Source organism: Malaclemys terrapin, chromosome 7 (assembly GCF_027887155.1).
Source record: "Malaclemys terrapin pileata isolate rMalTer1 chromosome 7, rMalTer1.hap1, whole genome shotgun sequence".
NCBI lineage: Eukaryota > Metazoa > Chordata > Testudines > Emydidae > Malaclemys > Malaclemys terrapin.
In genome coordinates, this window is record NC_071511.1 from 75418535 (window position 1) to 75435448 (window position 16914).

The 16914-nt window shown below is 46.2% G+C and overlaps 1 protein-coding gene across 1 annotated transcript; it reads right to left on the reverse strand.

Moving 5' to 3' along the window:
* Window positions 1-334: 334 nt before the first annotated feature.
* LOC128840951 (basic helix-loop-helix transcription factor scleraxis-like) lies at window positions 335-1951 on the reverse strand. The gene has a single exon (XM_054035563.1). It carries the CDS (start codon window positions 1865-1867, stop codon window positions 1157-1159), a length of 711 nt encoding a protein of 236 aa, XP_053891538.1. The 5' UTR covers window positions 1868-1951; the 3' UTR covers window positions 335-1156.
* Window positions 1952-16914: the final 14963 nt, after the last annotated feature.

Below are 16914 nucleotides of genomic sequence, written 5' to 3' on the forward strand. Positions count from 1 at the left end.
CACGGGGGGGACCGCTTTAGAAGCGCTGTTAGTGGGCCTACCGCGGACATGTGCTGAATCGGCACATGCTTCTGTTCCCTGACCCTGCTTAGTGACAGATGCTCTGTCAGTCGTGCTACACTGGCAGTTACAGACACTGTGTGCCACTGCTGATTCTTTCCAGATGACTTTCCTGAGGCCAGAGCTTCTGGAACCTGGATTCCACAAGTGGAAGCTGATATCACCCAGGGCTGGATCTAGCCCATGGACAGTTTAATGAATGTAGAAATGAAAATAAACCACACCCAAGTAGGCTGAAGTAACATTTATTAAGTGAAGCAAATTTTGCATTGGTTCTATACATTGTCTTCTGCCTATTGCTGAACATTACTGCTCTCTGATGGTAGAAGAACTGCCCTTTCCTCACTGATGAGAATTAACAGTGCATGAGCCCTGTTTGAACTCTACCTGTAGCTAACTGGAAACAAAACCTTTTCTCTCTCCTGATGTGCCAAGTCACTGAATCTATTTAAGGGAATTCTAAAGTGACAGAAAGAGGTGAAGGACAAGTCTCTGGAAAGCATCTATGGAAGATAGCTGCCTGTCTACTTAAACGCTGCTGGGCTACAACTACCGAAGGAGTTTAAAAGTTAAACACTACCTCCAAAAAAAGCAGCACTGGAAATGAAAACAGCAATAAGTGTGACAATGTGCTGAAGTGTTTCTCTTCAGCGTAGCAAAACCATTCTTCAGAGCTGTTGCCATAGTCGCCTAGTTTGTCTCCTGCCTTTCTCTATAGAAAAGTACGGTTGGAATCAGCCCACATAGACGATAAATATCCGCTTACAACGATTTGGACAGCTACCTACTGTCAGACTTGTCGAGCTTTTCCTCTGAATCGTCTCTCTCAATCCAGCCCAGTCCTTTTCTTTGTAACCGCCTTTCACTTTTGGCCAACGTGTGGGTCGCCCTGAACTGTTTTAGCCGTCCAATTATATACTTTCTCTGACTGTGCCTTATTTCAGGGTAGGGCTGTGTCCTGGAAAGGCTAGCTTCGCTTCCTGCAGGCAGTTCCACTGTTTTCGGGGGCGGGCTGCCCACTATCTCTGAGCCCCCAGGGCTCCGCGCTGCCCAGCCCCGTGGGCATGGGCTGCTGTCCTTGGCGCTGCAGTTGGTGTCAGGATCGTGTGGCTCTCGGCTCCGTGGCGGCACTCCGTAGTGAATTAAGAGCCTGGGATGAGTTCTGGGCTGGTGGAAGTATAGAGCTGCATTTCTCGGTGGATGGGGGCACAGCCGTATCTGGGCGCTGGGTGCTTCCCCCCTTCTGCACGGCCAGTGTCTGCCCCGTGTCCCGCGGGCCGCCCGCGCCTTTTCCCCGCTGCAGCAGCTCGCTTAGCATGGAGATGTAGATCTTGGCCATCTGCAGAGTCTCCGCTTTGGACAGTTTCTTTTCGTTACGCAGCGCTGGGATGACGCTCCGCAGACGATCAAAGGCCACGTTCAAAGCCAGCATCCGCCTCCTTTCCCGGGCATTGGCCGCCAGCCGCCGGCGCCGTCTGATCCAGGCCCCCGCTAAAGGATCGTATCCCCAGCCCGCCAGCTCTCTCTTCCCCTGGAGCCCAGGCGGGGTCCCCCAGTCTGTGGTGCGCACTAGTGCCAATCCCCCTGGATTCAGGCTCACGGATCCCTGGGGAAAGCGGCCATCGGTCACTTTCCAGCGTGTAACACCGGCGGGCTGGAAATCCCTTGCGCTTCCCTGTAACCCTCTCCCCTCCTCTACCGCCTCCTCCCTTTGCACCCGGGCATTGCGGTGGCAGGGCAGCGCTGAGACACTGTAGCTGGGAAAGCCACCCGCCCTTACTGGCTCCGGAGTGCAGCGGGCTTTCATTCCAGCCCCGAGCGCTTAAACAGAGAGCTTGGATCTATTCCCCCGCCTCCTTACTCGGAGACACGTGAATGTGTATCCAGAAACCTTGAAGGGTGGGTTTGTTTATATTGCAAATGGGACGCGTGGAGAGGCAGCAAAGGGTCCCTCCTGGGGCGGGGATAAGGGGTTTAAAACAAAGCTAGTGTTCAAAGCTAAACCGTGAATAATTTGTCACTTATAACAGAAAGCAAGTCTACTAAACGCATTCAGTCACTGTGGATTAGTTTCTCTCCAGTGATCCCTTGACGTGTGACAGCAGGAATCAAAGAGACGTTAATCCTAATAATCCAAAATGCAATTAGATCCGGGGGTATCTTTTCCACTGGAAAGGCGCACACAGTTCAGGCTTGTACCCTCTCCTCCCCCCCCCCCCGCCCCTTGACAGGAACAAACTCAGTGTTGGCGATAACACGCTAATGATCTCCCGTTCCGCTTTAAAACAGCACCTTGAGTTCAGCGGAGGAGACTTACTTTGGCTGGATCTGGGAAAGGATTAAATAGCTTCAGGGAGTTTTCAATGATCCGCATGGCTTTAAAAACAATGTTGGAGCGCTGCTAAGTGTTCCTGAAGCCATAAAACAATGCTGTGCAGGTAACCGCTTCTGAGACACGCAGCCTTATGGGGCTGATAGGACCCCTGGTGACTGATCGCTCAGGGGCCCCATACAATTGGCTGGGGGTTTAATAACTGAAGTTGATATGGTTCAAAGCACAAAAATCAGTCAAGGTAGAGCCGTTTGGTTCAATTTTTATCATTTCAACTCTTCCCACTCCGCCCCTCCAAGGGCTTTGTCTCCTAATGGTACAAAGCTGAGAGATATTAGGGCTGTTATATTAGCAAATAAACCCTGGTCCTCACACACCACTTTCCTTGAGAGTTTAGTGAGCCCAGAAAGGTACCAGACTGAGAGGCCTGAAAGTCCCTCTGTCCACAAACTGGGAATAGTTTAGGTGTGACTGCAAGCTTCTCCTGCATCATCCTGCCAGCCTAGACCTGAAAGAGCAACCTCTAGAAGACACAAGGCAATAAGCTTTCTGTGCCAGTTTAGCTGTGCTCCTTTAATGACTTTCAGGACACTCTGCAAAGCATATTTCTTTTCTGGGGCTAAAACAGATGGAGGATTCTGGTGAGAGATCATCAAATATATTTTTAACTACTGGGTGATTTATGTGATTTCTTTGGAGAAGAGGTGCTCCGAGCATAGTCTGTTTGTGTAACTGTATTTTTAAGCGGTGTCAAGTGTACATAAAGCAAAAGATATGCCTGAACTAAGACTGGTCCTGCTAAGTTCAGTGAATATCTGTTCGCAATAACTTTTGATCAGGGATTTAATAGTGAGAGACTTAATACCTTATTGATCATTCCCTGAGCCATCTACGACATACATGTGCAGTGTTACCAACCCTAGTAAGTGTTCTATTCTTTTTATTTGCCTTATGGTGTTTGAGCCATTAGGGTTCATGTTTTCAAGATTAAGAACATAAGAACGGCCATACTGGATCAGACCGATGATCCATCTAGCCCAGTATGCTGTCTTCCGACAGTGGCCTGTGCCAGATGCTTCAGAGGGAATGCCCAGAACAGGGCATTTATCAAGAGATCCATCCCCTGTTGTCCAGTCCCAGCTTCTTGTAGTTAGATGTTTAGAGACAGCCACAGGATGGAGTTACATCCCTGACCATCTTGGCTAATAGCCAGTGAAGAACCTATTCATGAACTTTTCTAACCCCTGGTCTACACTACAAGTTTAGGTTGAATTTATCAGCGTTAGATCGATTTAACCCTGCACCAGTCCACACGACGAAGCCGTTATTTTCAACTTAAAGGGCTGTTAAAATTGATTTTGGTACTCCTCCCCCGACGACGGGATTAGCGCTGAAATCGACCTTGCCGGGTCGAATTTGGGGTAGTGTGGTCGCAATTAAACGGTATTGGCCTCCGGGAGCTATCCCAGAGTGCTCCATTGTGACCGCTCTGGACAGCGCTCTCAACTCCAATGCACTGGCCAGGTAGACAGGAAAAGACCCGCGAATTTTTGAATCATTTCCTGTTTGGCCAGTGTGGCGATCTGCAGGTGAGTGCAGATCTCATCAGCAGAGGTGACTATGATGAAGTCCCAGAATTGCAAAAGAGTTCCAGCATGGACCAAATGGGAGGTACGGGATCTGATCGCTGTTTGGGGAGATGAATCCGTGCTATCAGAACTCCGTTCCAAAAGACGAAATGCCCAAACGTTTGAAAAAATCTCAAAGAGCATGAAGGACAGAGACTATAACAGTGCTGCATGAAACTTAAGGAGCTGAGGCAAGCCTATCAAAAAACAGAGAGGCAAACGGCCGCTCTAGGTCAGAGCCCCAGACATGCCGCTTCTATGATGAGCTGCATGCCATTCTAGGTGGTTCAGCCACCACTACTCCACCCCTGTGCTTTGACTCCATCAATGGAGGAGCACGCAACAGGGATGCGGGTTTTGGGGACGAGGAAGATAGCTCACAGCAAGGAAGTGGAGAAACCATTTCTCCCGACAGCCAGGAACTGTTTCTCACCCTGGACCTGGAGTCAGTACCCCCTGAATCCACCCAAGGCTGCCTCCCGGACCCACCAGGTGGAGAAGGGACCTCTGGTGAGTGTACCTTTTGTAAATATTATACATGGTTTAAAAGCAAGCATGTTTAATGATTAATTTGCCCTGGCATTCGCTGCCAGTACAGCTACTGGAAAATTCTGTTAATGTCTGGGGATGGAGTGGAAATCCTCCAGGGACATCTCCATAAAGCTCTCCTGGATGTACTCCCAAAGCCTTTGCAAAGGGGAGGGCAGCCTTATTCCGTCCTCCATGGTAGGACACTTTACCACGCCAGGCCAATAGCACGTAGTCTGGAATCATTGCATAACAAAGCATGGCAGCGTATGGTCCCGGTGTTTGCTGGCATTCAAACAGCATCCGTTCTTTATCTCTCTGTGTTATCCTCAGGAGAGTGATATCATTCCTAGTCACCTGGTTGAAATAGGGTGATTTTATTAAGGGGACATTCAGAGGTGCCCATTCCTGCTGGGCTGTTTGCCTGTGGCTGAACAGAAATGTTCCCAGCTGTTTGCCACGCGGTGGGGGGAGAGGTGAAGCGATCATCCCAGAGAATTGGGTGTGTGTATGTGGAGGGGGGTTAGTTGGGTTTGTGCTGCACGTTAACCTGAAATCCGCAGCCCCTCCTCCTTTTAAATGGCCAACCCATTTTAAATGGCCAACCCAACGGCTGCTTGGTATGGGAAATGAGGATGCTGCTGTTTGAAACCATTCCCACATGTTATGAAGGTTAAAGAAGCCAAAAGACTGTGTCTTACCATGGCTGCCTGCAAGCCAAATTTTGTTGCCTGGCCCTGCGTGAAAGATCTCTCACACCAAACCGGCATACCCTCAATAAGAGGCAAAATGCGACCTTGTACCGAAAGCACCATGTGCTATGTAATGTTAACAGCAAGGTTTACCCTGAAAGAGTCTACCCATTGTTCTCTAAAATGTGTCTTTTTAACTACCACTCTCCCTTTTTTTTCCTCCACTAGCTGCAAATGTTTCAACTCTCACACTATATCTTCTCCTTCCCGAGGCTAGCGAAGATTAGAAGGAGAAAAAAACGCACTTGCGATTAAATGTTCTTTGAGCTCATGCAGTCCTCCCACACTGAAAGAGCCCAGCTGAATGTGTGGAGGCAGACAATATCAGAGTCCAGGAAAGCACAATATGAACGCGAGGACAGGTGATGGGCTGAAGATGATAGGTGGTGTCAGCTTGGTGACAGAAGGCAAGAGGCAATGCTGAGGCTACTAGAGGAACAAATTGATATGCTCCGGCATATGGTTGAGGTTCAAGAAAGGCAGCATGAGCATAGACTGCCGCTACAGTCCCTGTGTAACCAACTGCCCTCCTCCCCAGGTTCCATAGCCTCCTCACCCAGACGCTCAAGAATGTGGTGGGGGAGGGCCTCCGGACACCCAACCACTCCACCCCAGAGGACTGCCCAAGCAACAGAAAGCTGGCATTCAATAAGTTTTAAAGTGCAGTGTGGCCTTGTCCTTCCCTCCTCCCCCACTCCTCCCAGGCTACCTTGGCAGTTATTCCCCTATTTGTGTGATGAATTAATAAAGCATACATGAATGTGAAGCAACAATGATTTTATTGCCTCTGCAAGCAGTGATTGAAGGGGGGAGGGGAGGGTGGTTAGCTTACAGGGAAATAGAGTGAACCAAGCGGGGGAGGTCATCAAGGAGAAACAAACAACTTTCACACTGTAGCCTGGCCAATCATGAAACTGGTTTTCAAAGCTTCTCTGATGTGCACCGCGCCCTCCGGTACTCTGCTAACTGCCCTGGTGTCTGGCTGCACATAATCAGCGGCCAGGCGATTTGCCTCAAACTCCCACCCCACCATAAATGTCTCCCCCTTACTCTCACAGATATTGTGGAGCGCACAACAAGCGGTAATAACAATGGGAATCTTGGTTTTGCTGAGGTCTATCCTAGTCAGTAAACTGCGCCAGCGTGCTTTTAAACGTCCAAATGCACATTCTACCACCATTCTGCACTTGCTCAGTCTATAGTTGAACAGGTCCTGACTACTGTCCAGGCTGCCTGTGTACAGCTTCATGAGCCATGGCATTAAGGGGTAGGCTGAGTCCCCAATGATAACTATAGGCATTTCAACATCCCCAACCGTTATTTTCTGGTCTGGGAAGAAAGTCCCTTGCTGCAGTTTTTTAAACAGACCAGAGTTCCTGAAGATGTGAGTATCATGTACCTTTCCCGGCCATCCCATGTTGATGTTGGTGAAACATCCCTTGTGATCCACCAGTGCTTGAAGCACCATTGAAAAGTACCCCTTTCAGTTTATGTACTCGCTGGCTTGGTGCTCTGGTGCCAAGATAGGGATATGGGAATCCCATTGCAGCAAAGCCATCCACTATGACCCGCACATTTGCCAGAGTCACTACCCTTGATATCAGCAGCTCTTTGATTGCATTGGCAACTTGGATCACGGCAGCCCCCACAGTAGATTTGACCACTCCAAATTGATGCCCGACTGACCGGTAGCTGTCTGGGGTTGCAAGCTTCCACAGGGCTATCGCCACTCACTTGTGAACTGTGAGGGCTGCTCTCATCTTGGTATTCTTGCGCTTCAGGGCAGGGGAAAGCGAGTCACAAAGTTCCATGAAACTGCCCTTACACATGCAAAAGTTTCGCAGCCACTGAGAATCGTCCCAGACATGCAACACTATGCGGTCCCACCAGTCTGTGATTGTTTCCCGGGCCCAGAATCGGCATTCCATGGCATGAACCTACCCCATTAACACCATGATGTCCACATTGCCGGGGCCCGTACTTTGAGAGAAGTCTGTGTCCATGTCCTCATCACTTTCCTGTTGTTTCCTTGCCTGGTTTTGCTTTTGCAGGTTCTGGTTCTGCATATACTGCAGGATAATGCGCGTGGTGTTTACAGTGCTCATAATTGAGGCGGTGATCTGAGCGGGCTCCATGCTTGCCGTGCTATGGCGTCTGCACTGAAAAAAGGCGCGAAATGATTGTTTACTGTTGCAGGGGCAACTGGCAACATGGCTTACAGGGTTGTCACACAGAATGGCCCCCTTCAAGGATTGAACTCATAACCCTGGGGTTAGCAGGCCAATGCTCAAACCACTGAGCTATCCCTCCCCCCACTATTCACGGAGGGAGTGAGAGAGGGGGGAGCAAATGAATACAATACAAATCTGGTCTCTTTATTGTTTTGATCCACTCCATCTCTCTTATACATCTTAGACTGGCAGCAGACGGTGCAGTACAACTGCTAGCCATTGTCATCTCCCATTTATGTCCAGGCGCCCCCGGCCGACCTCAGTGAGGCCAGCCAGGAGCACACATATCTGCCCAGGCGCCCACGACTGACCTCACCGAGGTCAGCTAAAAGAGCACCTAGGAGATGACGACACAGCTTGCCATGTCGTCTGCATGGGTAACCCAGGAAAAAAGGCAAGAAATGATTTATTGCTGTTGCTTTCACGGAGGGGTGGAGGGGGCCTGACGACATTTACCCAGAACCACCCGTGACAATGTTTTTGCCCCATCAGGCATTGGGAGCTCAACCCAGAATTCCAATGGGCGGTGGAGACTGCGGGAACTGTGGGATAGCTACCCACAGTGCAATGCTCCAGAAGTCGATGCTAGCCTCGGTACTGTGGACACACTCCGCCGAGTTAATGGTTTTAATGGTCTTAAGTGGGGACACACGCAATCGACTGTATAAAATAAATTTCTAAAAAATCTACTTCTATACATTCGACCTAATTTCGTAGTGTAGACATACTCTTAATTCTCCAGGAACTTTTCTAATTCTTTTTTTGAACCCAGTTATACTTTTTGCCAGTGGATGTTGTGAAGGGCAAGAGTTTCACAGTTTGACTGTGCATTGTGTGAAAAGTACTTCCTTTTATTTGTCTTAAACCTGCCGTCTATTAATTTCACCTGGCTGATGATGATGCTATCAAAGGGCTGGGTACACTGCACGTACGCTGAGATTAATTTTATTGGATGACCCCTGGGTCTCATGTTATGTAAAGGGATAAATAACACTTCCCTATTCACTTTCTCCCCCCCCCCATCATGATTTTGTAGACCTCTATCATATCCCCCCTTAGTCATCTATTTTTCTAAACTGAATGGAACCAGTCTTTTTAATCTTCCCTCATATGGAAACTGTTCCACCCCATTCTCTGTTCTTTTCCCAATTCTAATATATCTTTTTTGAGATGGGGCAACCAGAATTCAAAGTGTGGGTGTACCATGGATTTATATAGTGGCCCTATATTTTCTGACTTCTTATCTATCCCTTTCCTAATGGTTCCTAAAATTTGGTTAGCTTTTTTGACTGCTTCTGCACAAAGAGTGGATGTTTTCAGAGAACTATCCCTGATGACAATAAGATCTTTCTAGAGTGGTAAAAGCTAATTTAGACCCATCATTTTTGTATGTATAGTTGGGATTATGTTTTCTAATGTGCATTACTTTGTATTTATCAATATTTCCCTGCAATCATGAGAGATAGAAACTTACATTTCATTTTAAATTAAATCTGAGGTTCTCATGTAAGAACATGACTCAAAGAGCTGGGAATTACCAAAAATTGCAAGATTTGTGATTAAAATTCTGAGAGTTGGCAATACTGTAGTGTGTTCATCTCTTTTGTTCTTTAGGGTGTTATCGGATATAAAAGGCCAGCAGGATTGACTTCATTCACTGTTGCTGTTCATGTGATTCACCAGAGAGATCAAGATTTTTTGCACCATAGGGCTAGCACTTGAGGTATATTCATTAGCGCTGATGAGGAATTTTTTGATGAAACTTTTTTTTTTCTTTTTGGTTGGAAAACTCATTGAAACTCAAATTGTTCTCAGGGACGGGTCAGTTTTCATGAATCTCACTGCCAATGGGTAGGCATTCACCTGCACACCTCCTTCTGGTCTGGTGTCTTTCTGCACAGTAGGGCACAGCCCCAAATCCCCTGGTCTCAGGATCTTATCTGCAGGAGCTTTTCTCACTCTCTTCAGGCTTTGTACAGCTTTCTGAACATCCCTCCCCCCCGCCACCTTCCTGCTGCCTTTTGTAGGGGAATCAGGTGCTCTCTGTTCAAGACTGACTCCTTAGCAGCTAGGGTTGGCTGGCCCCAGGCCTCTAGCACTTAAGAGGCAAGCACCCTGTTACACTCCTGATTTGAAGAAAAGAAAATGGGGGGGAGGGGGTACAAAATTGTCAAAATGTCCCATTACAACATTTTCAAAATTAAGTTTTGTTTTTTGGTTTGAATTTCATTATGAAATTTTAGTTAATTGATACGTTAAAAAATAAAAAAGGGGTAACAAAATAGAAAACAACACGTTTAGATTGACATGATTTTAAGTTTAAGTGATCGGTTCATGAAAGTTTTCAAGATTTGGGCTTTTAGTCCCAATTCAGGATAGGAAAAATATTTGAAATATTGAAAACTCTTGCATTTTGGGAAAATCCTTTCTGGTCCACCACAAATATTATTTAATATTACCCTGAGGCCCTCATCTCCTGTGTTCCACCTGGGAGGACTGAGCCTCTACAGCAGGTGCAGCCTTTATCACTAAAAGCTTGTAACAATTTTCTTTAATTAAAAGCCTTTCTCTCCATACATAGCACAGTTTAGCTGTCGGATCTTTTTATGGCTAAGACCAGGATTTTTTCTTTGCTGTCGTCTGTTATGGGAGTTGAGTTGATGTGTTATGAATTAATGCTGCTGCACAGGAGTTTATTGGGGGTGTCAGCACATTCTGATGCAGTGGCATTGATATTACTTCTGTTATTCCTTTAGTCTCTCTCTCTTCCCCCCCGCCCTGCCCGCTCATCTTTCTCTCTAACATGGCTACCCTCCTCCACAAAAACCTCCTGTATCCCAGTCTTGGATGATACCAGTAATCATCTCAACAGGAACTCAGCCAGCCAGCCACCTACAAAGACTCCTTTCCTTGTTGTAGGTAGCACACTCTCCATGCTCTCCAGAAACCTGATCAAACATGTGTGTAACCCTTCTGCCCATCTGAGTTGGCAGCAACAAGGGCTGGGTTCAGTATCTAGGGGTTCCGTTTCAATAACGCAATGCAAAACCAGCTCGAGCCCCCACCCAGTGACCTGGGACAATTACATACCACCCCCCTGGGGGCCTCTAAGAGGCAATACTTCCCCTCTCGCAAGCACGGAGTCTGAGTAGCAGAAAATGTTTAATAACATGAGGTAAATGACATCAGCATTAAATTGAGAAAACACCACAAACAGGATTCAGAGCACAACCTATGAGCAAAAGACCCATCCCCAAAGTCCAACACCCCAAAAGTCTCTGTCCCTGGTCAGTGCAGCCCCAGAGTTCAAAAGTTTATCTGCAGAGTCTTACCCCCCCCAAGCCTGGGTGGAAATGGGTGGAAGAAAGGGGCACGCGGGGTATTAAGGGGCACCTTACGTGGTCTGAGGCTGACTGCCCCGCCTCTCTATGGGGTTCTGCTGCAGCCTTCACCACGAGTCACTCCGCTCCTCCAGCCATCCCGCAAACTGCTCCGCTCCGCTCCCTGTCCCATGGGCCACACCAACTGTCCCACAAACTGCTCAGCTCACCGCTTAGCGATAAGTCTTCAGACTCCCCCACTAGTTAACACAGCACTCAGTGATCTCAGCTCATAGTGATTTCAGTTTGTAGTAGGGGAATCCCAGTGCTAGTGCACTATTGGCCCAAAGTGAATTCAGCATTGCTACCTGTAATTAGACTCTTAATAGAATCAAAATTAGCTCTGGTATTCAACAGTGGAGAGAGAAGGTGGTGCAATTGGTGTTTCAGGCCCTCAAAAGGGGGTCCATACCATCAAGTACAAATACCTAACCCCAGCCTTTCTCCATTCACTGGGTTTTGTAACCCATGCCCCTTGTCTAGTGAGTGCTACCTAGTTAATGGTGAGTCCCTCTGTCATACAACAGTTCCACTGGCCTTGATTCACAGAATCAGGATAACAACACTATATTCGTCCTGCCCCAATAACAGAGAAACTGGGGCTCCCACACCAGCCAAAGTAACCACTTTTAGTTGCTGTTGTCCCAGGCTAGGTGGGTGGGTGTACCTATGCAAACAAGATCAGCCCCTGAAGTTCTTTTCCACCCTCACCATAATTCACCACCAGATGTAAGGGTAGAGCTCATCGTGACTCTGCTTACATGTGTCTATTGCAGAGTGCCCAGAAGCTCATCAGTTGTGAGCTATTTCAGACCAAGGGGTGGGGGAGCAAGTTCCAGAGTTTCAAATTCCTCGCAGAGCACACCCTGCCAGCTACTCCTCTAGCTTTTGTAACAAGGGGGATCTGGCCAGAGCACCACTGCTCACCGCAGCTGTGGCAGTCTGGCCCGGAGAGAGGTGATCCCTGGAGCGGGTCTGTCTCAAGCCATTGAGAGATTTATAGGTCATAACCAACATCTTAAACTCTACACAGAGACCACTGGGCTGCCAGTGCAGATCCCAGAGCACTGGTGTCATGTGCTCCCAGCAACACACCTGTCATAAGCAGACAGTTAAGAGTTAATGCCTCTTTTACCTGTAAAGGGTTAAGACGTTCACATAGCCTCGCTGACACCTGACCAGAGAAACCAATGGGGGGACAAAATGTTTCAAGAGGATGGAGGGAAGTTTTCCTTTGTCTCAGTGTTAGTTTCAGTTTTGTGCCAGAGTGAAAAGACCCAGGAATCAAACAGGGTAGTGAGTATTAGAGAAGGAATAAATTAGTTTATGTTTATTTTCTTTTGTGAGTTGTCTTGTGCATTAGAGGGATAATCAAATTGGGTTTTCTTTTGTGAAACTAAGGTTTTGCCCAGGGGAACATCCTGTGTTTTGAATCTGTTGTCTGTGAGAGTAGCTTGTATGCTAATCTCACAGAAGTATTTCTTTTACCCCTTTAATTAAAAGCCTTCTTTTTAAAAACCTAATTAATTTTTTCCTTGTTTTAAGATCCAAGGGGTTTGGATCAGTGTTCACCGGGAAATTGGTGGAAAAGTTTCTCAAGGTTACCCAGGGAAGGGTTACAGTACTTGGGAAGGAGAGATTTTGAGGGGGAAGACAAAGGTTCTTCATAAACAGCTATTTTAAACGATTTGGGTGGTGGCAGCATACTGATCTAAGCTGGTAATTAAGCTTAGGGGTTCTCCTGCAGGTCCCCACATCTGTACCCTAAAGTTCAGAGTTAGTAGGTGATTTGCTGCCTTCTGCACAACCTCAGTCTCTGAATGGTTGGAAGGTGGTGTCCCATGGAGGGAATTTTGCAATAGTCTAATCTTGAAGTAACAAGACTATGGATTATGGTGGTAAGGATTACATCTGAAAGGAAAGGTTGCAAACTCCTAACCAGACACAGATGGTAAAAAAATGACTGGGACACTGCTGTAATATGGTCATCCAGCAGCTGAGGGTCTAAAGTCACCCCCAAGTTGTAAATTTCAGCAGCTAATGGCAGATGTACTCCCTCAAAGTTTACACATAACTCAGCCCCCAAAACCAACCAACTACCCCACGCTTCTATTAAAAGCTTTCATAACCAATCTTGTCTCTTCCATCTCAGAGTATCTTTTTAGTGTTGAGATTTTGCTGCTGCCTTGGAGCCAGCAGAGACAGCAGTGAAGGCAGGAGCAGAGGCAGCCAGGCTAACCTGGCCAGTCGTCGCCGTATTAGCCCTAGGTGTCTGAGGAGAGGCATTGCAGGGAAGCTCCTACAGCTTCTGTGGGGCACAGCTGACCACAGGGCTTCCTGGGCTGGCCATCCAATATCCCCATTTCGCTGTGCTTCACCCTTTGCAGGCTGGAAAGGTTGTTGGTTTCTCTGGAGTGTATGTGTTTCCTTCCCTCCTACACTTATCCTCATGGCTCTTGACTACTTGTAATTAAACATCTCATGGGACTCTTTGCAAGAACAGAAGTACTAGCTGGCTCTGGTGTCCTAGCAAATTTCTAAACAGGATAATTCCATTAAATTACTTACATTTCCTCCATAAGTCAATAAGAGACATCCACTCCTCCTTCCTGCCCTAAACTATGGTGTACTAAACAGCTTGTCTTACTTGAGGGGTGAGCAAACTGATTCATGTGCTTGTGCCTGTTTCTGCTCCCATTGCAGTCGGTGACAAAACTCCCTTTGACTTTAGTGAGGGCAGCATCAGGACTATAATTTGTAAACTATTTGGCATGCTTAGGAATGAAAGGTTCAACATGTCATATGCATAGGATCATCATTTTACTGTATTTTGATTTCTAAACAAATGAGCCTGCAAATGTTTATCATTTTCTGAGTCACAATCACAGAGCTGTAGAAGGGCAGAACGAAGAGAAGAGTGAAATTGTGTTTTCTTTCTCATGAGGTTTGCTGAAATAGTGTAACACTAAAGACTTTTGACATTTAAAGAGGTTTCACCCTCACCTGTGTCATTTTCTAATTTCTATTATTGTGTAACTCAGTGGGATACATGACTTATAGGAAACAACAACAAACCATCACCTGGCACATTTACTAGAGCAGTGTTTCTCAAATAGGGGTCGCCGCTTGTGCAGGGAAAGCCCCTGGCAGGCCGGGCTGGTTTGTTTACCTGCCCCGTCCAAAGGCTTGGCCGATCGCAGCTCCCAATCGCCGCGGATCGCTGCTCTGGGCCAATGGGAGCTGCTGGAAGCGGCGGCCAATAAGTCCCTCGGCCCGCGCCACTTCCAGCAGCTCCCATTGGCCTGGACTGGCAAACCGGGGCCAGTGGGAGCTGCGATCGGCCGGACCTGCGGACGGGACAGGTAAACAAACTGGCCCGGCCTGCCAGGAGCTTTCCCTACACAAGCGGCGACCTCTGTTTGAGAAACCCTGTACTAGAGGATGAAAAGGACCCTGGCTGTGGGTGAATTGCTGCTAACATTTAGGCATGCATTTCTATTTTTAAATTAGACGTGTGTTGGATCTTTTACACTGTAATACTGCTGACTTGGCTGCAGTTATACATAGTTCTTCATCCTCTGTCCAGGCTGCTTTTAACTCTAATGTTCTATTTTAAAGAAAACTGTATCTAAGCAGAAATATGCTCCTAATTTAGTCTTTCTTTCAGTGAAAATGGAGATTAAAATTGGTCTTGATGGGGATAAGCAGATAGACCAGAACAATTCAGTAGTACAGCCCTATAATTCACTTCTTACAGAAGTGCTGGTTGTGACACTGTAGTTCAAGTTGCAATGAATATTTCCACTTAAGGTAGGAATTTAATCTTTGAAGACACGGAATATCTTAACCAAGTTTACAGCCCAGATATGAGTGAAGACTGAATTTTCCAAAGATTTTAAAGTAAATCTGTTAGGTCGTTAACAATAATTAAAAATAGAAATTTTCTTTTTCTGGTGGATCTCGGATTTTCCTATGTATCTAGCTAACAAACAGCTTGTTACTACCTTTTCACACTTTCCATATAATGGAGCTAAAATGTTTTTTTTTTTAATTAAAAATAACAACTGAAGTCTCCATGAGAGAGCAAAGAGTGCATGTAACCTCCGGAAGAGTCTGCGACTACTCTGAGAACAAAATGGCTGTTGTCTTTGCACACAGGCAGAGTTCACTATGCTGAAAACTAAGGCAGCACAGTTTCATAGCTACATCCATCCATCCATCACAGGATCCTCTAGTAAAATAAAGGTGCCCTAAGGGCAGATTGTAAATCTGCATTAAAGACTGCATTCTGTGATTCTGCGCTGCAGCCCACCCCTACAATTTTATGCAATGTCTTACATGAAGGCAAGTGCTTCATCACTCTTGCAGCAGACATCAAAGATCCAACATTTGAGATATCTTTGGGAATAGTGGGGAATGGAAGAAGTAAATATTTCCCCAGAAAAGCTTTGCAATTGCTTTTGTGACATGTAGTGCACAGTAGAAAGAGGCAGCAGATGTTTTTGAATGATAGCCATAGGTTCTGAAATGAAGAGCACCAGGTAGGAAAATTCTGCAGAACCTATGAAAGATATTAATATCCATCCACCACAGCAAAGTTGCTGGATTTTTTTTTAAAGCCTTTCAGTGCCATCTCTTTACAAGTGAAGTGTTATGACACACTGTAGCTGTTTAGGAGAGACATGTCTAGCAATATTTTCCAGTTCTGATGAGCTGGCCTCATGGTATGTGTCATTTTATTACAATACTGAGGCAGAATGCTGGAATAAGGAGCCTTAACTCAGAATTTCCTGAGTTCTGTGCACTTAGCTCAGAATCTTTTTAGAGATTTTGCTGGGTTAAAGTGATGTTGCCAGATTTATTAGGCTCAACATCTGATTTGTTGCCCCTCTTGGAGGCCACTTCCCTCTCTGACATTCTTGTTGCAGAATCCCTGCTAGTCTTTGGGCCATATTCTCAGCAGGTGTAAATCGGCACAATTCCATTCACTTTGATTTACACTCATTGATGATCTGCCCCTATGTGTGTAGTTATTTTGTTCAAAGCAAATACTTCAAGTCTTAAATAAATAAAATCAACACCCAGTGGTAGAGAGCAATCCTTCAATCGCCGAGTCTTCACAGTGCAAGTGGAAAATTGTACTAAGAACATAGATTTCAGTGTCCAACTTCCAAGGTATTAGTACGAAACAGTAAAATTATTATAAACAGTAAAATGTTGGGAGTTGGAGAGGGAACTGACACCCCTATAACTGTATTTAAATATTTCTACAGTTATATTGGACTGATGTTCACAATCATATTACAGTTTCTAAAAATACAGTTATGGGATTAGAGTCAGTGTTTCTAATGTATCAATAGTGGAAAGTGGCTCTTGGGATTCAAGTGTGGAGCAATGTCCACGTTCAGAGCAAGTTTACTCAGACCTCTCTCCTCAAACAAAGGCTTTTTTAACATAAATACATTTTATTCAAGGTAGTTTCCTCCTTCCAGCTGCATGAAGAGCTCTTCAGCTGGCTAAGCAGAGTCACAGAGAGAAGTTGGATAGCTCTTTGCTGACTGTATCTGTGATATTCACCTTCTTTATGTGGACTTGTTCCCGTGGTAGTCAATTTTGTTATTGATGTGGATATGAACGAAACTGGTGTGTGTGTGTGTGTGTGTGTGTGTGCCTGTGTTCCCCCCCCCCTCCATCTCTGACTCCCTCAACTGTCAGCTCCTGAGCATTAAATTGAGTGACTTTTTACAGAGAAAATAGATACAAAATGATGCTAAACTAACAAGCTTATTGGTAACCTGCCTGTTTTGAGCAGACATTGAAAGCCTAATTGGTGGAGAAGCATGAAGCAGAACTGGCTGGCAGGTTGCCTTTCATCACCCTGCCCCATGCCCCTCTCTGCCTCACTTGGAAAAAGAATGGCAACTTGCATCCGCAACCTTCAAATTAATCCTATTAGACACTCTTCAGGAAGAAAACAAAAGCCAACATCCACTTGGATTAATC